Source organism: Castor canadensis, chromosome 6 (assembly GCF_047511655.1).
Source record: "Castor canadensis chromosome 6, mCasCan1.hap1v2, whole genome shotgun sequence".
Taxonomy (NCBI): Eukaryota; Metazoa; Chordata; class Mammalia; order Rodentia; family Castoridae; genus Castor; species Castor canadensis.
Window position 1 is genome coordinate 169,787,172 of NC_133391.1, and position 23,177 is coordinate 169,810,348.

General features: G+C 40.5%; 1 protein-coding gene across 1 annotated transcript; it reads left to right on the forward strand.

Moving 5' to 3' along the window:
• Window positions 1-1,554: 1,554 nt before the first annotated feature.
• On the forward strand, window positions 1,555-3,221 carry Tas2r1 (taste 2 receptor member 1). The gene is made up of 2 exons (XM_020154411.2): window positions 1,555-1,702; window positions 2,328-3,221. Exons 1-2 carry the CDS (start codon window positions 1,628-1,630, stop codon window positions 3,219-3,221), a joined length of 969 nt encoding a protein of 322 aa, XP_020010000.2. The 5' UTR covers window positions 1,555-1,627.
• Window positions 3,222-23,177: the final 19,956 nt, after the last annotated feature.

Here is a 23,177-nt window from a genome sequence, read left to right on the forward strand (position 1 = left end):
ATGACATTGTAACAAGAGGAGCCTGCCTTGCTGCTTCTCTGAACTTAAACAATTTAGGAAAAGCAGCTGAGTTGCATCTCACCTTATGTCCTCATAGGCTTCTCCTACCCCGCTCTCTACATTTTCTCTCTTCACTTTTCCCCATTCATGATCTTGTTTGTAATACTGTAGTGCCCATTGCTTCTCAGCCAAAATACTGAAGTGCCCAGACCACGTGGGAGGCACACGAGGGGCTCATTTCATAAACATCATGACAATACTGGAGAACTAAATGTTCTCCAGTGATTAACTAAATGGTGGTTTGATGTCTAGGAATAGAAAAAGTAAGAAAACAAAGACTTGTTCAAAGTGACTTTGCAATACTGCTCTTCCTCTGGTATGAAAACTGTTATGTAATTGAGTTTGGTTTTCCTTAATGAACCTACCATATGCCAACCACCAAATGAATAAAGGAATACTGAGGATGCAACAAAGGCTCAGATTTGCCCTCAGTGCTGGGTCTTGTGGAGCACAGAGGTAGGTAATCCACATTTGCTATCACAATGTCAGGTGCAATGATAGAAGTTTCATTGGAAAACTGAGGAAGTAGAGGTAACTGCTCTTTTGAGAGTTCTTGCTTTTCCAGCCTGTAGAATGTTAAATAGGAAAAGGGTTTTTAGTACTTCTTTCCACCAGAGGGAGAAGCACAGGTTTACTCTATCATGAGGCTGGCACTCAGACCTGTTTGATAGTGCTCACTCCTGGACTCCCGCCCTTGAAGGCTTGAAGACTTTCCTGTCAGTTCCCTTCATGAGAACAAAGAGAGTCCTGCTTGGCTCAGACATTACAAATTCAGAGAATGATAACGGTCACCTAGAGATTTACTGTCACAACTAGTTTCTTCACATGTTTCCCTTCCTAGTTTTCTGTAAATAAGGCTGATACTGAGTATCTTTTGTGACCCTTTTAGATGAAGAAACACATATCTGTAAGGACATAACACCTCATTGTTGGGTCTGCCAAGCATATTAAGCTCAAGTGCTTAGTTGGAAAAGTTGTAATTCCCTCAATGTTTATAAATTGTTCCCCACTTTGCACTCTTGTGGTGAATTGTCTAAAGAACTAACAAATTTTCATGTCATGTTATACTTGTGATGCTCTCTGCCTTTGGTGTTGGAATGCCTTCAGGACAGAAACCACGTTCTACCCCTGGCTGTCAACCAGTGGGCCCCTCTCAACAATGCCACCAAGGACATTTGGCAATATCTGGAAATATTTTTGGTTGTCATAGGCTGGGGAGAGTGGTGTGCTAATGGCACCTAGTGTCCCTGGGTAGAGCCAGGTATATAGCAGACATTCTACATTGCACCAGCCAGTGCCTCACTACCCCTCAACAAAGGATTTTCCAGTTCAAAACATCAATATTGTTGAGGACGGAAAAACCTGGTTTAGTATAACATGTTGCACAATATATATAAAATGCTAATTTCAGAGTTTGTTAAGTAGTTATAGCCACAAATTAAATCATGTACTATTTTCTCTTTACTTTTCTCCTAGAACTACCAGTCATATAAGAAGATTCTCACTGTTTGGAAAACATAAGAGGAAAAAGGTTCAGCCCCTGAACTATCCACAGATAACAGCTGTGATGAAAATGCTGAGTAATTGTCTATGTTTTGTCACACATAAACTTCAGGTTTTGCTGCAGTGTCTACTCATCCATGTAAGCCTTATTAATTAGCTTTTATACTTTGTGATACTTTTTATTTTCTCATGTGTATTTATTATATAACAACAGTACATTGTAGGTGTTTTTGAGTTGTTCAGTCTTTGCAGACCAGAGAACTACTAATTAGGAGTCATATTTCTGGTTGTGTGACATCATCACAGCAGAAGTAACAATTTCTAAAACAGTTTTCTGAAGACTGTTTCAGTATCATTGAATAGAACCACACCTGAAGTACAACTAGTTTGTCATGTTAGGGATGAAAGACTGAGTAGATTCAGCTGATTTTCCAGTGATTTTCTCTTTGTCCGTCATCTCGAGGTGTCTGGTTCCATTATTTGCTTATGATGACTTTGAAAACTAAGTAGATCTGGAAAATGCAAAAGCTGTCACTAAGAAGCAAATTGTTGCTGAGTATTTCTTTCTTATTTGACTGTCTCAAGACTAAATTGAGAAAGCAGTGATATAAGCAAATGCATTCTACCTTCCTTTTTATAATTGTGTTCTCCAAAGTTTCCCGATCTAGTTGAAGACAAGCAGAAAGTATGAATGACTGAAGTTATAAAATTCTATACACCATTTAAAGAAGTAACTGATTTTTCTCTTTTTAAAAATGACACAGGCTTACTACATTATCCATCTTCTTTTGGGAGTGATCCAATTTTTTACTGGCATCTTTGCAAATGGCATCATTGTGATGGTGAATATCATTGACTTGATCAAGCATAGAAAAATGGCTCCATTGGATCTGCTTCTTTCTTGCCTGGCAGCTTCTAGGATTTTTCTGCAGACGTACATCTTCTTTGTCCATCTGCTTACTCTCTCTTTGATAGAATACTTTGTATTTACTGACAACCTTGTAGTTCTTATGCTTACAAATGAATTGGGGCTTTGGTTTGCCACCTGGCTTTGTGTTTTCTACTGCATCAAGATTGCCACCATCTCACACCCACTCTTCTTGTGGCTGAAGATAAGGATATCCAAGTTGGTGCCATGGCTGATCCTGGGGTCTCTTCTCCATGCATCTGTCAATGCTGCCCTCCACTACAAATATACACGGTCTTTTTTTGAAAATCTCTTGGTGAGTTTTTTCTCTAAAAATGCAACTCGGATCAACAAAATAGAAATGTATATTATACCATTTTCCTTTCTTGTCACTGGGCTCACATTGCCATTGTTCATCTTCCTTATTTCTATTTTGCTTTTGATTTTCTCCCTGGGAAGACACACACAGCAGATGAGAACCACAGTGGCAGGCACCAGGAACCCCAGCAGGAGTGCCCACACCAGCGCGATGCTATCCATTCTGTCATTCCTAATCCTCTACTTCTCCCACTACATGGTGGCTATTTTACTATGTTCTCAAGTTTTACAGTTTGGAAGCCACATTTTTGTGCTCTGCATTATAGTGGGGGGTGCATACCCCTGTATGCACTCAATCATCTTAATTTTAGGAAATCCGAAGCTGAAACAAAATGCAAAAATGTTCCTCTTCCACAGTAGGTGCTGTCAGTAAGACAGAACTTGGATCAGTTCAAGAAAGTCATGAGTCCATGTCTGGACAGTGAAAGCCACTCCTCACTCAGTCAATAAAGATATATGATATTATGTGTTGTTCATAAATACACAACACATCATCCTATAAGATTGTTTCTTCATCCCAAGACATGTGTTGCTACTTTCTTGGAGTGTTAAATTTGTTATTAAACACAGCACATGTTAGTGGATTCCCTCAGTGTCAGTATCCTGGCTGTGATACTGTACCAAGATCTGCAAGATGTTACTATTGAGGAAACGGCAGACATACAAAGGTCTTTCTATGTGGTTTGTTACAAGTGCATATGAAACTATAGTTTTCTGAAAGTGAAAAAATGTAGAGGAAAAGAAGACACATGTTTGAATTTATAATGTCAGAAGGACACAAAATGCTGTAGGGTCCTGAGTGTCTGATGCCTATTTTCAGATGGTTTATCCTTCCATGAATGGGCTTAGTCACTCCTTGACTCCATGGATAATATTATTTCTGTACTTTTCATTAGAGTCAAATAGATCCTGGGACAGTTCCTCCTCATCATATCAGAAAGGATATTGAGGCCAGGAAGACCTTATCAGTCCTGTGAGCATGTTCACCTATTCCATTCTGCAGAGAACCTAAATACCATGGTGACATGTGCCACCAACTGCTGCAAAAGCAGACAGACAGAGAAGGAGGAGGAGGGAAAAGAGGACAAGGAGGAAGAGGAGGAGGAGTTGAAGTTAGAAACTTACTCTCCTTTTCCCTTAACTAAGCACTCTGAACAGATAATAGCCTACAAAGATATTTCATTTTGCATTTTGCTCTTGGCATTGGGACTTTTTCAACTGATGGTGGCAGTTTGGTACTGCTGCTACATCACATGTCTTTGCAATGAAGCAACATCTGTAAGTGGAGGGGCTGGGGTGTCTCCAACTGCTTGAAGTCATAGATAGATGCATTTTCAGTCTGGTTGATGATTTTGAAACTGAGATATCTATCTATATTTTTATATATATTCGTATATATGTACAATAAATTCAGAACCCTTTTGCTTTCAGGCAAACAAATACAATACAAAAATGTTCTTACCTTTAGCTGTAACTTGTAGTTCAGGTGTAACGAGGTGAAGTGTTTTTAGATTTAGATTTGCCAGTCACCAGATATCCAGAACACACAGGTCTCAGAGGACTTGCTTCAGAAAAGCTGCAGATGTGTTCCTGTTCTTGGGTGTGGGATTGGGGATTTTTGTAACTTCCTACAAGTCTTGGACTTCTTTCCCGAGGGAGTAAAGCAACAACCTCTGCCTTTCTGTTATTTTGTGTCCCTTCATCCCACAAGGTGGGCAGCCAGCTCTGGGAAGAGAAGTTATGCCCTGGAGGTAATTATTTCTCTTGCTTGGAGAAGAGACAATGAAGAGTCACCTTTATTTTTCTCATATCTCAAGTTCAGGAAACACCTGCTGCTTGACTCCATGAAGTGTGGCACAGAGAAAGAGAGGCAGCAATTTTAAACACTCAGGGAAAAGTTGCAACTACACAGCTCTCGTGTCATTCTTTTCCTCAAATTCCGATTATATTTCATGTAACTCTTGCTAAAATAATGATAGTTAAGAGATGACTATTATGGTATGACTAGGTTTATAGGGTTAATATTAGTAAGAATTGTAAAAAAAAAGAAGTGCATAATAAAGCATTCAAAAAAACATTTTCACAGCCTACTTTCCTATGAATATATTTTTTCCTAGAAATGCTGTTGGCTATTGCATTGTTGGGTGTTGCAAAGGACACTAATTGTTTGATTGAAAAACAATTTCAGTCCGTGTCTCTTTGGAGCCATCTTTATCCGGCCTCCCTATAGCCCTCCAAATTGTTTTTGTCAGTCTCATCTAGCAACAAGTTGACCTCTGTCTGTGTGAACAGAAACTTTCTTTATACAACCTTGTCCTTTTAGTGATGGACCTGCTTTGGTTTAGAAATGGTTTGCATGATATCCCCCTTTGCCCAGGGTTCCTGTGTTGACATTTTATTCCCGTTTTGAGGAATTAAAGGAATAGAAATTTCCTCAATCATGGTGTTTAGAAGCAGGGTCTTTAGGAGGTGACTAGCATTAGATAAGATCATTGAGATGAAGACCTATGATTGAATCCTGGTGACTTTTTCAGAAGAAAGAGAGAGACCAGAGGAGGCACATATACATGCACATGCCTTGTGTCTTGCCACATGAAGCATTTTACTGCCTGTGGATTCTGCTAGTAAGAAGACCATCATAAGATACAGCCCCTGACCTTGGACCAGAACCATAAGCCAAAATAAACCTTCTTTGTAACATATCTGGTCTGACATGTAGTGTTATTGGCAACAGGAAATGGTGGATTGAGACAAGGCTGAACATTGTGACTCCTGGAAATTTCTTGGCCAAGAAATTTCACGCACTGTCCACATGCCCTCCATGTCCTATGTCTCCCTAGGACATTCAGCATCTGCAGCTTGGTCAGTGTGGCTTCCAGGTACAGCTTCCAAACAGCCTAGCCAGAGGGCAGGCTGTTAATTAAGAAGGACCCAGCAAGGACATTCCGTCTCATGTCAGCTGGGGGTTCACGAGCCGCTCTCAAACTCTGCCACACTTCATTCTTTGGCTCCTGCAGTCCCAGTCCCCAAACTCCAGGAGTTCTCCATGGTTTTCACTTACTACAGATGGTAAAAATCAGCTGAGAATTCTAAATCTGTGTGCTTATTTACATGGACTTTCAAAGATTTATAAAATGTTGAAACAAAGAGCGCAGGAGAGGGGCTAAACCCAAGTATGATATAGTTGATACATTGTGAGAACCCTTGTAAATCCACAATGTACCCCTACCCAGCACAACAATAAAAAATAAAATAAAATAAGAAACAACTTCTTTAAATGTCTTATAAACTATAAATGCCTTTTAAGTTTTCAGTCATTCAAATGGAACAACTGCTTGAAGATAGAAAAATCTGGACCTGAAAGGGCTAGGGAGAATTAGCATTTTAAAGATTACCCTTGGACTTCAGGCTAATGACATCTTGAGGGTAATGGCCTTCCATCCTAGACACTTCAGACAGTTCGAAGATTATATCCCATTGCATGCTTAACTATAGTGACACTTCTCAGACTACAAACGTTCTCATTTTCAGCTTGGATAATATGGTTTCCATTGTTTTTGTCCATGTACACCTGCACCTCTTTGGGTGAGAAGAGAAAAAGGTAATCAGAAATATACAAGGGGGAAAGAAGCTGGGCCAAACATGCCAATTGCTATTGGCGGTCAATGGCATAGCAGATGTTACAGACAGATGGCACCAATATTGGAGAAAGATCCAAATGGACAGGCCACAGAGATCCACATGTTTTAGCGGGCTTACTAGGGAATGCGTGTAGAGTCAGAGTAAGCATTGTGTCAATTTGTATTAAGATCTGTGGTGTTTGTTATTGGTAGTAGTAGTATTTGCCACCTGGTAATGTAAAATCTCATCAGAATCCTTTTTTTTTTTTTTTCATCAGAATCCTTTATGCCAGAAGAAAGTGTATACTAGGAAAGTCTCAATGGGCTATAAACATTAAGCTATTGGGTAAAGTTAATATAATTCAAGATAACTCATGGGCATTTGTTTCACTGCCTTCTTTCTACACTAAACGAGTATCTCTTTCTCGCTCCTTGATATATTACACTATCTGATACATAACCTCATACCTTTGCAAGATTAAATAAGGATTGCTTTTAAGATGTGATGTCAACATTTGGATTCACATCTGTGACATCTGGATCTACTTAATATTTTGTCTGGGGATCAGGAGTTTGTGACTTTATTCTATAATTTGAAACACACTCAAATCAATGAAGCATGGGTTTTGGTGTTGCATTTGTTTCTATTTTAAATGTTTCTCCATGAGACCATCAACATAACATAATATTGAATCAGATATCTACTTCAAGTTCTGAAGACATGACCATTTTTTAAATGACTGAAGGTTCATTTTGTTTATATTTCAACATTTCTGAGGAAAAAGGTTCATTGCAACCTTATTTCTGTTTTTGAGGCCAGGATGCATGCTTTTAAGTGAAAACTTTAACTTTTTTTAGCTAAGAATTCTTCTTCTTATAGATTTAGGAATATAAATGTAAGACTAATGTGTATCAGGGTAGAATTTGGGTTTGGGAGCAGGTAGGGATGAGGTAGTGCTCATCCATAGTACTAGGACTTGGCTGTTGATGGACATTCCCTGGATAAGCCAAATTCCCCAACCACGGCAGAAACTTCAGATTCCTCTGAAGATAGCCAGGTGGAAAAGGGTATAGAAAACAAGTAGGTGGCTAACAATAGTCTGGGCTCTTACATTGCTAAATATATGGTCTGTCCATAAGCCCACCCATTTGGACAACAGATACTGCATTTGTGACTGTAAATTGTTAAGTCTTACTTCACTTGAAACCCTGCCTGTTGGCTTTCAGAAACATTGACCAGATCCAATATTTGATCAGAAAATTCAATTTCATGATAAATACTCTCCAGAATATTTACCACTACCAATCTGCTAACATACACGAAATTCTTTAGAAATAAGGACCTGTATCTTTGCCCATGAGGCATGAGGCTCTCAGTTGCTCTGGTTGTTGATGGGTCTGTATAAACAGCTATAGGGGACAAGAGGGAACCTTAACATTTGAGGTTGGGAGGTAATGTGGATTAGTATAGTGTCATGGAGAGGCAGGCCATTAGTCTACAAGCAAGCCAAACCACACAGTTACAAAGCCAATACCCATCTCCTCAGCTCTCCTCACAAGAAAGAACCACTCCTGCTCATTTTGCTCACGTAGGCAGCTTTGTGCAACCCAGTAAGTACTGTGAGGAGCTGAGCCTGGGTCTCTTTATCTTTAAAATGAGGGAAAGAATGATAGTATCACAGTTCAATAAATGTTCAGGTACATAATGGGCACAGGGACTGTACGAAGTACTACCACTAGTCTCCAGCAGCAGCTTGGGAGGAGAGGATACTGCACAGGAAGGGATACACTGAACAATAGGGATCATAGTTAAGGGTCTGAATGGAACCCAGGTTCATCACTCAGGAGCTGAGAAACTTGAAGAGCTGGAGCCTCACATTTCCCATCTTTGAAGTGGGGATAAGGAATAATTCTGAGCTAATGAGAGGAGGTGATGGCTGGTAGAACCAAGTTTCAAGCACAATGCCTGGCTCCCACCATTGTTGCTTTGAGTTGTGTTAAACCCAGGAAACTGCTGAACTCTGATGGTCTTTGAACTGTAGCAGTAACAATTACAGGCTTCACCCTAATCGTCAACCCATTAATCACAGGTTTTATATGAGAGTTGATTCCAGATGTATGAGATAGCATGTGTGAAAGAAACTGGTAAGGAAGAAACAAAGCAAAGAATCATAGAAAAGAGAATGGAGGTGAGGTGAAGGGAAGAACGAGGTGTGCGTGGATCTGTTTTGCTATAGAATAAGATGCCAGCATTTCAGCACCTCACTTTCACAGATTTCCTCTCACTTACACTGCCCACTGGCTGTGGGTATTGCAGCTGTTCTCAGTCCTTAATGAACAATTCCAGCAGGGGATGGGCTGTTCTCCAGCTAGAGGATAGAGCAATCACGGGGGACCACACTGAGGGTCTACAGCTGCCACCATATCCATTCTCATGTCAGAGACCATGCCCGGTGTAAAGAGCTGGAGGGATATGAAAACCCTTACAGAAGGCAGCAAATATTTGAGGGGCAAATTCCTTTACCATATGGGAGTGTGAAATGGTGCAACCATGGTGAAATGTGGTTTGGCATTTGCTCAAAAAGCTAAACATAGAATTTCCATGTGTTCCACCAATTCCACTCCGAGGTACGTACCCAAGTGAACTGAAACCAGGACTGGAGTAGATATTTGTATATCCATGTTCACAGCAGCATGACATGCAATAGTCAAAAAGTGGGAAGAATTTAAGGGACAGATGAAGGGACAAAGTATGCTACATTCATCCCGTGGAATATTATTAAGCTTTATAAAAGAATGAAGTTCTGATACCTGGACCAACACAGATGAACCTTAAAAACATTGCACTAAATGAAAGAAGACAGATACAAAAGGACTAATATTGTACAATTCCACTTATATGAGGTACCTGGAGAAGATAAATCCATAGAGACAAAAAGTAGAATATAGGTTATCAGGGACTGGTGGGGAGTTACACCTTGATGGGTTCAGAATTTCTGTCTGGGATAATGAAAACATTCTGGAAATAAATAATGGAGATTGATGCATCACAGTGGGAATATATTTAAAGTCACTGACTTGTACATTTACATGGTTAAAATGGTAAATGTTATGTACGTGTGTGCACTACAGTAAAAAAGCAATAGTTCTACTATGAAAGAACAGAAGCTTGGCTAGGCGTACTTTTATCACTCAGGCACTGGTCACGAACAAACTTAAGTAACTGAGTCTTCACTGCGGACTGACTCACAGTACTCCTCAGTGTGTCATCCCCACAGCTTCAGCTTGTGGTTAGGCTAAGAGGCAAACGTTAGATCTAAGTAGACAATTGCCATTCCTATCTGAACGGCACCTCCTTTCAAAGTTCCCAAGATACTTTACAGGCCATTGAACACAAGAATGTGCCATGGTTGCTTAAAATACAGCAAGGAAAACTCAGGTCCTCTGACATCATCTTTTAAAAGAGGTTAGCTCGAAATACATCTCAAGGGTCAAACCCAAAGAAACCTGAAAAGCAAATTTCATTCTCTTTTTGTAAATGACTAATAGTCAGTGAATAAGATTTCTATCCCTCAGGGCATCAAATCTGTGATGATTGCTTGCAGAGAAATATTTTAAAGACTGATCTAATCATTTGTAGCTAATTCAGAGACAGCAAACTCTGATTACAGATGGCAAGCTTCCAGAACTTAGAAATACACAAGTCTCCCTGGGTGGGACCCACTTCCATTTGTGTAGATGTGAATCCCTGAAGGGAGCAAGGTCTGGGAGCTTTGGTGATAGCTGCTCTGGCCCAAATATGAGCTTTGGCAGGGTTTGGCTGGAGTAGCTCGGTGAGGCAACTTCATCTGAAAATACACTTTTTGTTTCTTTCTTGCCGTGCTTCGTGTTCTGTTACGCTCCAAGTTACTTCTGTGCAAATCAGAGCTACTTCACCAGGCTTTGCACCCAGATCCACACGAATGTGCTGGCAGGTGATCTTGTCAGATGCTCAGGAGAGCTGCCCCTTGCAATGCATTCCTGAGGGACCTCAAGTGTGAAAAGCTCTCTGTCTCCCTGTTTTCACAGGAGAGTGAAATAACTCTGCAGTGTTCTCTTTGGGGTTTTAAATCATATTTAAGAAAGCAAAACTAAAACAAAACAGAACAGTCCCAACAAACCAGCAGGGGCTTCCTGGGAAAGTAGCCACAGGTCTACAAAACTGAAACTTCCGATGGCCAAGGTCAAGTCAAGCCTGGGTGGCTTATGCCTCTGTGTGCAGAGATCCAGAGTCCCTGAGCAGGTCAAAGGGATATTTATGCACTTTGGGCTCCAAAAGTGGGGAGTGTCACAAGTTTAACTAGACTTTTCTTTATCATAGATAGTGTAACATTGAATAACAAATCGTGCAGAAGACAATCATCCAGAAATCACATCTTAATAGATGAACAATTTTGCTTTGCCACTGTTTACATTTAAATGATCCAAAAAAAGACTCAGTTTTTGCATCATTATAATTATGGTCATGGTACATTTTATAAATTTTATTTCACTTTTTTACATTAAGCATTTTCTTATTGATCATTTAATGGTTAAAAATACATTATTGAGCTGTTGTAAACAGTACCCAGAAATAGAAGCATTTAGAAAATATTTGTTTAAAAGACGAATTAGCAAATTTCCATGTCAATTTCCTTATTTTGGAAAAATAAATACTGAATATGCTTCCAATTTTATTCTTATAAATAATGTTTGATGGGGCAACTTTGTGTATATTTTTTCTCTCTCTTCATAATTTCATTGGGAAAAGTTGGAGAACCAGGATTACTAGCTCCTTGGCTATGAAACACATTGGCAAATTCCTTTTTGTTAGGGTGTATGGGTTTGCATTTCCACTAACAGTGCTTCAGTGCTCTGGTTCTTTATAACTTGGCCAGCATAGTTGGTTAATGTCTTTTTTAAAAAATAGCTAATTTAATAGGTACAAAGAATGAGGCTTTAATTTGCAAATCTCTCTTTTAAAATAATTATCTAGTAACTTTTGCTTTTCATCTTCATTTAATAAGCCTTTTCCTTATGGCCTGACACAGAACCTAATTAACTTTTTAAGTTCCCAAATAAACCTCATTGCAGAAAGTTAGTGACCTTCACAATGAGCGTGTGGAGTGTTCTGCAACCACTCTGTGCTGCTGAGAGTCCCCAAGTCGCTGGACTCTGCTGAACAATGCTTAGCACAGACTTTGGCACATGGCGACTGGCTGCATGAGTCAGCTGGGCTGGTTGCAAAGCAAGATTAGAATGCCACAGGAGGCAGAGACCCTGTGGCTGGCAGAGAAGAGTCTCAGATGTGTGTGTTAGGGCAGTGCTCTTGTCACTGGAGCTGTTGGAAGAGTGGCAATGCAATTCTTCCCTTACTTGGCTCTGTCTTCAGTACACCAGAGAGATTAATTGTTAAATCCCCACAATGGCATGGAAGGCATCCTTATTTTCATCCTGGGTTCCCAGGTAAGGAAAGAGGAGCAGTGAAGGATGTTGAAACTTGTGCATGATGGCTCAGCCATGAGGATTCAGGCTCAGATAGCATGATTGCACAGTCCCTGCTCTAAGGGCTTGTCCTTAATGGGCTGTGTGGCATAGGGACACAAACTGTAGGTTAGGCGTGATTTTGTCAAAATCTTGACACAGAGAGAGTGTCACAAATATGTTAAATGATTACCCTTTGTCTCTTTATTTGGTTTCTTTAGAAATTAGTAGGGAACACCAGTACATTAAAGTCCCATAGTGATGTTGTGCATTGACTTGATTCCAGTATTTTCATTCTTTTCATTTATAATACATGTTAATAACACATGGAAAGCCATATAATGCTCCATACATGCGTATTGCATGATAGCGTCCATCCACCTCTTCCACAACCCCCATCACACCCTTTCTTATTTCTAGCAGTCACTATTTTACTTTCAAGTTGTCTTTTTCCAACTTCCACATGTCAGAGAGAACACATGCTCCATGTTTTTCTGCATCTGGATTATTTCACTTTACACGATATTCTTCAACTACTTTTACTGCAAATGACAGGTTTTCGTTCTTTTTTATGGCTGAGCAGTGCTCCTTTGTGTATATACACTGCATTATCTTCATCCATTCATCTGCTGTTGGGCACCTAGGCTGATTCTATAGAGTAGTTAATGGGAACAGTGCCACAGTGAACATGGCTGCGCAAGTATCTCTTTGGCCTGCTGATTTCATTTTCTTGAGTATTTTTCCAAAAGTGGGAGAATTGTAATCTTAATATTCTTGGAATATGAGACCTTAAACAGGTACTGATCCCACATGGGTGAGAAGTGTGAAACTCGGAGACTGGATGACTGAAATCACATCATCTAACTCATCTGTGCAATGGACTGATGAGTGAGGCCCCCTTCTGACACGCTAAGGGCCAGGTACTTAAAACAGTCTGTGGCATGTGCTCTTATCAATGCCAGAGGAGACAGCACGTGGAGATAGGAATTGAAAGAAAGTGAGATGGAGGTCTGGGAGAGGTTGGTAGGTGGACTCAGAGGAAGGCTTGCTGCGTAGGAGGCCAGAGACAGGAGGAGAAGGAGACTGTGGGAAGAGAGAATTGTGGGAAGAGAACAGAGAAGTGTTGCTGAGGCCTTCCTGGATCAGGGACAGACAGGATTGAAAGTCCAGGACTAAAGTTCACCTCAGCCAGGAGAAGGAGAGAAGAAAAAAGCTGGAAAGGAAGAGTGAGTGAGCAATGGATCTGTGGGAACAGCAGCCTGAGCTGTGCAGACCTGTGATCCAACCGTTCAGCACTAGGACACTCAGTGCGCTGTGGCCCACAGACAGCTGGGGAAGCTCATCTCCTGGCAGCCCAGTGAGTGGAGGGCACCAAAGTCACAAAATGATATGATAAGACCCAGAGTGAGGGGCTGGGCTGCCTCCTTCACTCTCTTACATAAACATAGCCTATTTCCCAAGACGTTCCTATGGGAACATCTACAGTTAAGGCTTCTGCCACCTTGTTCTAGATTTTCCTTGACTACTCATGCATTTCTGGGCCTAAGGAAACAACTTTCTCCTTGAATTGATCTAGGAGAAAATCTGGGCGCTTCAGAAGACAGCCATTTCCTCTCTGGCCTGGACCAGGTCTCTCAACTTCAACACTATTGACCTTGGGGCCTGGAGAGTGTGGTTTTAAGGTAAGCAGTGAGAAGGGCTGTCCTGAGGCATGTTGGTAGCTTTCCTGCTTTGTACTCACTAGGTGCCAGTAATGCTCTGCCCAACTGTGACAACAAAGAATGCCCTGCAGGATGCCAAATGTTCCTGAGAAGCAAAACTGCCCTCTCCAGCCCACTTTAGAGCTTTACAAATGCACTAATGAATTTAGGGACCAGAAACGTTGCGACTTTAAAGGTAATCTGTGGCCATCGTATTAAGCCTATAATTGCATACTAGAACACCAAGTTTCTGTGCATATCACCTGTTTCTGTGACTATCAGATGAAACTCAGAATTGTGTTCTTTGAACCATAATCAACCTCAGCCTAGTCTTGTCTTTCTCCCAGAAAGCATCCCCTGGACATACTCCTCCTGCTTCCTGAGCCAAAACATGTTTATGGCCTCTCAGAAGCAGCTGCTGTACCCCGGCAGCAGTGGGAGTTCCATGGCGCTGAGTGTGCACATGTGTTCTGGGTATGGTCTTGGGTTTGAGACAATTTACGAGTACAAAGCTCACAGACGTGTTTGGACAAAAAGCACAAGAAAAGATCCAAGTTCCTTTACTGCGGCTGCACCTAAGGAGAGGGTTGTTGACTCTCCAGCAGCATTATGGGATGTCCTGGTGGCTTTCTGGAGCACCAATCAAATGGGGGCAGCTCATGCTTGTCTGCCCATGGGTCACTGGAGGTCCAGACAGCCTCTGCATGGAGCCTAAGGGTATCTCCAGGACCGCCATCCATCATTTCCTTAGACACGTGTAGGGAAAGGTCAAGCCAAAGTCAGGGCCATCATCTCTCATCTCCTTCCTCCCTGTGTGTGAGAAGCCATGTATGGCCACGTGAAAGCTTGGGACAGTCCCCCTGAGGACGGCTTGCAGCAAAGGAGCTTAGGGACTGTGCAGTATCTGATGGGAGTCTGTAGAGTCTTCCCTGCACACAGAGCCTGAAGCAAATGGCTCTTGGGAAACTCTCTGACCCTGCAAGGAATGCCAGAATAACAGGACTGATGCCACAGTGAGTGCTAGTGTAGCAGGAAGAGCTTACTATTGTAACAGAGTCACTTTGTTTTCTCACCAGATTGCAACTAGGGTGACCCACTGGGTCAAAATGTAAATACAAATCTTTACCCCTAAAAAGATAAACTATTTATAGAATTTGGAGATGGGGTGAGGGCTCTCTGAGTTGGACATTAAAGTCAGAAGATTCATGTATCTGATTACATAAAATATAAACCTATCTTACAGGAAAATGAACTCTCACAATGATAATAGAATCTGGGAAAGTATCACAATGTATGTAGCTGACTTAATTTTGACGTAAGAAGAACTCTCTAAAGCAATAAGAAAAAGACAGTGCTCAACAGTTTAGGTGAAAGATGTGAACTAGGTCAACAGGTACAGCACATGAAGATTAGTGACAAAAATGTAAGCCAATTCACTTAGGAGAGGTAGGTAACACCATAGTCTAGTTGATAGATAACAAGAATGGAAGAGGATGGAGAAGACAGTAAGGACAACAGTGCGAGGGTTGGGAGCACGGTGTGAGGAGCAGGTCATCTCTGGCTTTTACACACAGGCAGAGTTTTCTTGCCTGAATGTTGTAGCCTAATTGAGGACATGCATCACACACATAGGTGTGCACACAGTCATATGGACATCTGAAGACATTTTGTAATGGGGGGGTCTGCCTTCATTTTTCTTTTGGTTTCTCACATTTTTCAGTAGTGCATATTAGCTATGCCGTGAGGGGTGTTTCACTGTGATGCTTCCACACGTGAACAAAATATACTTTATCACACTCACCCCTTTATTACTTTTTATTATTCTCTCTCCCCACTCTCTTTTTTATCTTTCTAGAAGTTTATATATACACACAATTATATACAAACATATATATATGCATGTTGTTTTTTGGTGAGACTAAGGGTTAATCTTGGGGCTTCCTGCTTGCTAAGCAGGCACTGTACCACTTGGGTCACTCTACCAGACCTTTTTGTGTTGGTTGTTTTTCAGATAGGGTCTTACTTTATACTTGGGCTGGCTTGATCTATGATCCTCCTATTTGTATTTCCCTGTGTAGCTGGGATGACAGGTGTGTGCCACAATGCCCACCCATTAGTTGAGATGTTGTCTGGTGAACTTTTTGCCTAGGCTGACCTGAAATGGCGATCCTCTCGATCTCCACCTCCCAAGTGGCTAAGATTGCAGGCAGGAGCCACCACACCCATCTGGGAACAGGGATTTTAAATCAACACTTTGGAGAACTGTTTGCCAATGTATCTAGAGATTTGAAGGCTTGAACTGACAATACTGTACCTAATATCCAGGGTTAAACAATAATGAGATTATACAAAATGTAATTTTTTTCCTTTATTATTGTGATGGGTGGGGGTACATTGCGGCATCTACACAGGTTCTTACAATGTAGCAAATATATCACACATGAGTTCAAATCCTCCACCCTTCTCCTTCATCCCCCCCTCCCCTGATTCCTGGAGTAGTTTCAACAGGTATCATATTTGCATTTACTTACATTTCATTGCACAGTATTCAACTTCCTACTTCATCTTGCCACTCCCACTGGTGCCAGCCCTCCCCTCTGGGCAGGACTTGTTCTGCCTTTGTTTTAAGGTGACTCACAATCTTTTGGGTATATTCCTAAGAGTGGTATTGCTGGATCATATGGGAGGACCATGCTTAGTTTTTTAAGAAGCCTCCATATTGCTTGCCATAGTGGTTGCACTAGCTTACATTCCCACCAGCAGTGTATGCGGGTTCCTTCCCCCGCCCCCCCAGGCATCCTTGCCAACATTTGTTGTCATTTGTGTTCTTGATGTTAGCAATTCTAACAGGAGTAAGGTGGAATCTTAATATGGTTTTGCATTTCTTCTATGGCCAGGAATGGTGAACATTTCTTCATGTGTTTTTTTAGCCATTTGGACTTCCTTTGAAAAGGTTCTGTTCAGTTTATTTGCCCATTTCTTCATTGGGTCACTGATTTTTGGGGGGAGTATATTTTTTGGAGCTCCCTGTGTTCTGGTTATCAACCCTTTGCCATATGTATAGCTGGCAAAGACTTTCTCCCATTCTGTGGATGGCCTCTTCAATTTAAAGATCATTTCTTTTGTTGTGCAGAAGCTTTTTAAATTTCATATAGTTCCATTTGTCCATCCTTTCTCTTAGTTGCTGAGCTACTTGAGTTCTGAAGTCCTTGCCTATGCCTTTTGCTCTCAGTGTATTCCCTGCTTTCTCCTGTACTAGGTTCAAGGTTTCAGGTCTCATATTAAGGTCTTTAATCCACTTTGAGTTGATACTTATACAGGGTGAAAAACATGTCTAGTTTCAATTTTCTGCAGGCAGATATCCACTTTTCCCAGCAACATTTGTTGAAGAGGCTGTCTTTTCTCCATCTTATATTTTTGGTGACTTTGTCAAAAATTAGGTGGGCAAAGCTGTGTGGATTCATATCCAGGTCCTCTATTCTATTACAGTAGTCTTCATGTGTGTTTTTGTGCCAGTACCATGCTGTTTTTATTGCTATGGCTCGATAGTATAGTTTGAAGTCAGGTATTGTGATACCTTCAGCATTACTCTTTTTGCTCAGTATTGCCTTGGCTTTTCGCAGTCTCTTGTGTTTCCAAATGAACTTTAGGGTTGATTTTTCAATCTCTGTAATGAATGTCATTGGGATTTTGATGGGAATTGCATTGCATATGTAGATTGCTTTTGGTAGTATAGCCATTTTTACTATGTTGATTCTACAATCCATGAGAATGGGAGATCTTTCCACCTTCTGTAGTCTTCTTTGATCTCTTTCTTCAGTGATTTGTAGTTTTCCTTCACATCCTTTGTTCAGTTTATTCCTAGGTATTTGATTTTTTTTTGAGGCAATTGTAAATGGAATTGTTTTTGTATGTACTTTCTCAATCTTTTCATTGTTGGTGTATAGAAAGGCTACTCATTTTTGTAAATTGATTGTGTGTTCTGCTACTTTGCTGAAGCTGTTTATGGTGTCTAGGAGTTTTTGGTGGAGTTTTTTAGATCTCTTAGGTATAAGATCATGTCATCTGTGAAAAGGAATAGTTTGACTTCTTACTTACCTATTCGTATTCCTTTTATTTCTTCTTCCTGTTTTCTTGCTCTGGCCAGGAATTCCAAGACTATGTTGACTAGGAGTGGAGAGAGTGGGCATCCTTGTCTCCTTCCTGACTTTAGAGGAAATGGTTTCAGTTTTTTCCCCATTAAGTATGATGTTGGCTGTAGATTTGTCATATATAGCCTCTTTTATGTTGAGGTATGTTCCTTCTAGTACTAGTTTCATCAGAGCTTTTACCATGAAATGGTGTTGAATTTTATTGAAGGCTTTTTCTGCATCTATTGAGATGATCAAGTGGTTTTTGTCTTTGCTTCTATTAATGTGCTGTATTACATTTAATGATTTGCATATGTTGAACAATCCCTAGATCCCTGTGATGAAGCCAACTCGGTCATGGTGTATGATCATTCTGACACATTGTTGAATTTGGTTTGCCATTATTTTGTTGAGGATTTTTGCATCTATATTCATTAAGGACATTGGCCTATAATTCTCTTTTTTGGAGGTGTCCTTGTCCGGTTTGGGGATGAGTATAATACTGGCTATATAGAATGAGTTAAGCAGTGTTCCTTCCCTTTCTATTTTGTGGAAAAGTTTAAGGAGGGTTGATATTAGTTTTTCTTTGAAGGTCTGGTAGAATTCAGCAGAGAACTTTTCTTTTTTGGGAAACTCTTTATTGCTGCTTCAATTTCATTGCATGTTATAGATCTATTTATGAAATTAATATCTTCTTGGTTCAGCTTTGGATGTTCATATGTATCTGGAAATTTGCCCATTTCATCTAGATTTTCCAATCTATTGGAATATAGGTTCTCAAAATAGTCCCTGATGATTCCATGGATTTCCTTGGTATTTGTTGTTATCTCCCCTTTTTTGTTTTTGATATTATTGATTTGGGGCTTTTCCCTCCTCATTTGCCAGGGGCTTGTCAATCTTGTTTATTTTTTTAAAGAGCCAGCTTTTTGTTTTGTTGATTCTTTGTGTGTTTTTTTTTTTAATCTCTGTTTCATTGATTTCAGCCCTTATTTTTATTATTTCTCTCCTTCTGCTTGTTTTGGGTTTTGCTTGTTCTTGTTTTTCTAGGAGTTTGAGATGTAGCATTAAGTCATTTATTTGAGATCTTTCTGTGTTTTTCATATATGAACTAATGGCTATAAACTTTCACTTTAGGACTGCCTTTGCTATGTCCCCTAAGTTCTGATAGGTTGTATTTTCATTTTCATTAAATTCCAGGAATTTTTTAATTTACTCCTTTATTTCTTACTAATCATTGAACAACATGTTGTTCAGCCTCCAGTTGTTTGCATATTTTCTGCTGCTGCTTTTGTTGATGAGTTCTAGTTTCATTGCATTGTGATCAGATAGTATGCAGGGGGTTATTTCAGTTTTCTTCTCTTGTTGAGACTTGCTTTGTGATTTAAGATATGATCTACCAAAATGTAAATTTAGAGAGCTTTATTACAGGATTGTTTATGGCAGCAAAATGTGAAAAAACCCAAATGACCAGAAAATGTTTAAATAAACTAAAATACAACAGTATAAATAGGATATTCCTGTATGCATTAAAATTATTAAACAATGAAGGACAGGAGTATAGAACAGCTCATTTAAGGGGAGGTTACTCATGGGAGGGGAGTAAATGAAGAGGGTAAATGAGGATGAATATGTTTGATGTACTTTCTATATATATATGAATATAGAACGTGGAAACCAGCCCAAGTCATTTTAAGAATGGAGAGGGAGAAGAGTGAGAACAATGGAGGAGATGAACCAAATGGGGGTACATGGGGAGTGGATTAAAACCTATGATAACTGGACACAAGCAAGGCAAGATGCAGTTAATTGCCTTTACCTGTAGGGTGAGATAGGCACAGCCCCAGCACGAAACAGAAAAAATCAGAACAGCCACGTCTCCTAAGTTTGCACTCAGAGAAGCAGGAATGCAGGTTTCTCCTGTTACAATGTCACACCCCTCTGACAGCCTGTGCTCCACCCTGCTTGCCTTTGGTTTATAAAAGACCCTGAAGGAGGAAGGGAGGCTTTTGCTTTTGCTTTTTGGGGCTTTACTTTGGGCTTTTGGTGTGGGGAGCTTTTGGAAGGGAAAAGAATTATTGAACGGAAAAATTGCTGAAGGGAAAAGAATTGTTGAAGGGAAAATGCTAAAGAGGAGTTAATGGGAAGTCTGCACTGGGAACTTCAACATAGGCTTCAGAAAACAAAGCTGAGAAAGAACTTCATACATAAGCCTTAGGAAAGCTAAAGCTAAAGAAAAGCCAAAGAGAACACGGGACAGTGCACAGTGTGAGTCTAAGGATGGAGACCTTAAGAGTTAGGCATATGCAGGTTGAGGTGCGGCTGTTTGCAAGGTTGAGCACCGAGGCTCTGAGAGAGCTAAAGAGAGATGGGAAAGCACAAGCCTGAGGGGCAAAAGATTTCAAGAGCAATTAAGCTAAAGATAAGCTAAGAGCAAACATGGGACAGTGTGAGCCTAAGGAAAGGTTTTAAAGAATTGCAAGGACCAAGACCTTAAAGAATCAAGATAGAGAAAAAGAAGCAATGAGGGTTGGGTGTCTCCACCTCAACACCCAACACACCTGGCCCCAACTTTCTGTCTGTCTGTCTATCCTGTGTCTTTTCTAAAATCTCCAGTTGCCTCTAGTTAAGCCCAGTTAGATCCAGTAATAACCAGGGAGTGAGAGAGAAAACCTTGCTCCAGCAAGGGAGGGAGTGTGAGAAACAGCACCCCCTTCAGGGGTACATTGTATGCAGTTTTGATAATGTCAAAACAAAACCCCTGAAAACTATGTTTAAAATGTTTAGACAAAAAATGTTTAAAAATTTAAAAAATAAGAATGTTAAAGTTGACCTATATTTATTGATATGAGGATAGTTTTAAGACATGAATGCAATACATTATAATGCAATGTGATTTTGCTATAAAACTTGTTTACATATAAAGTGCATGAAAGTATAGGAACATTGGAGTTGTATATGCAAAAATGTTAATAATAGCTATCTCTAAACTTGCAAATTAAAATGACTTAATTTCTTCTTCTCTTACCTGTGTTCTCTAGGTTTCTTTTACAAGCTAAATGTATTATTTGTGTAATGAATAATGGGGGGGGGGGAGACCTAATTTTTGATGGGTATTTTCTGCTCCCTGTTGGACTTTCAGACTCTTTCCCTGTGTCAATAACTCTCCATTTGCATTTCACTCTGTGCCTTATGCTCTGGGTCTTTGTCCATCCTCTTTTTTTCTCTCACTTTTAGCAGGGATGGAATCCAGTCTCCCCTCCTACCCAGCTATTCTTGACAGGGTCCTGCTCTTTTGTGCTTCTGGCACCACTCAGAGTCAGTTCTGAGAAGGAGAATCAGATGTGAGGGGCTCTATCCCCTGCCAGTAGTAGTTGTAGATCAATATGGAAATCTAGCTACTCTGCTCAAAATCCTCTATTATCTTGCTTCGCATTCAAGGTAAAAGCAAACTCCCCTTATAGTTTCTAAGACCCCATGAGACCTGAGCCCTTGAGCCTCTCTACATTCTCTATCCCCTCTCTCTTAGAGAATCTGCCCAGCACATGCTTCTTCTTTCTTCCTAGAAAACTCCAAGCCCTTACTTCCTCAGGGCTTTTGCAAGGGCTTTCCCTTTGCCCAAAAATACACATGGTTTGGCTCTTTCAGGCCTTGGATCATATGTCACCTCCACAGAGTCCTTTCCTAATCATCCCGTATGAAGTAGAACCTCACTCCATTCCATATCCAGTCTATCCCCTTATCTATCTTTATTTTTATTTGTGGCACCAATGACAGGTGACCTGGCAATAAATTTGCACATTTAGCTACTCATTTATTACTTCTCCCAACTAAAATGAAAACTGCACGGGGGTGCAGACTTTGGCTTGATCCTTGCTGAAAAAATATCTGTCCTCTGTTTATTGGCAGACAGATGGAACTGATAGTGGAAAGTGAATTGGAAAACAAAGACAAAAATCTATATTAGCAAAAGCTGGTTTCTGGAAAATGTCATGAAATGAATAAGCTACTGGCAAGGTTGATTAAATAAAAAAAAAAAGGAAGATGCATACAAATTACATTAGCAATAACAAAGGAGACAAAACCTGCAAGGTGAAAACAAGCTTTAAAAAGCTGCCCTGACCAGCTTTGTGACAATAAATTAGGAGATTACACAGACAGGATGGGGAAGAGGGTCCTGGTTTGCCCAGATGACCCCTTAGAGGAGGACTACTGCCAGCAGTGGGCACAAGCACAGCTCCAGGTGTGGGGTCTGAAGTGTATGCAATTTGAGAGCTCACTTTAAAAAAAAAAGAATACAGGATTAGATGATGATAGCATGAGAAAAATATAATGCAGATTTAAATACTAAAATGCTCCAAGTATCATTAATGTCCTACATCCTGAAAAATCACTTCAAATTGTTAGGAGTAGTCACTGACTGCCTGGCATCCTCTGAAATACACATTGTGCTGGGGTTTTTCCTCCACCCTCCTTTATTGCCTCTTCCTATGACAACACTTTTGTAAATGTGATTTTCTATAGAAAGAATAGAAAACTAATTCCACCTTTCCTATAGCAAAGTTAACTGAAATTGTGGTGGTTGTTGTTTTGTTTTGTTTTGATGATTTGGAAAGCATCTTTCAGCATCCTGTCTCATAATTAGCAATGACACAGTGATGCCTTTCTATGCAGTTTTCTTTCTTTAGGGACAGGGGAGAGGTACAAAGTCAAAGAAAGGACCCTGAGTCTGTGGTCTATCTGAGGGGACTGTGGTGGGTGCAGAATAAGACCAGCTCCCAGAGGCCTTGGGTCTGTAATCCTCCAGTCTCCCTATTACCTCAGTTTCCCACCTCCTTCCTAATCTTCCTACTCTTCCTGGGCCAGTACAATCCATCAGGGAGCAGTGGAGTTCAACAGTAGGGTCTGAATGCCCCATGAACCCATAAGGAACATACTGTCACTGGGGCTGAGGATGAAAGGCTGCACTGTCAGCTCTGTGGTCTCCCTTTTGCCCCATTGTAACCACTCCTCATGCCAACAGGACTTAAAGGTGATCCCTAGGCTGGTTTAGGAGCTCTTCATCCTCCCTGTGTCTCTGGAGGGGACCACAACTGGTGAGAGCTTCATTCTCTCCATGGCAAACACATCAATCACTACTTAGGACCCAATCTTGGAGCAGGTAAGAACAACTCAAGAGCCTACAGAAGGGACAAATAGGCTACCTGATGGGGTAAGAAGTACAGGATCTACTACCATGGTTGTGCTTTTAGTCATGTTCCCCACCTATCCTTCCTCATTCCTATTGGTCTCCTGGAATTGGTCACCTTTATTCACACAATTCCTTTTCAGTCGTTGTACCAAGAATGTTCCCCTTATCTTTATAGCTACCATTTTAATA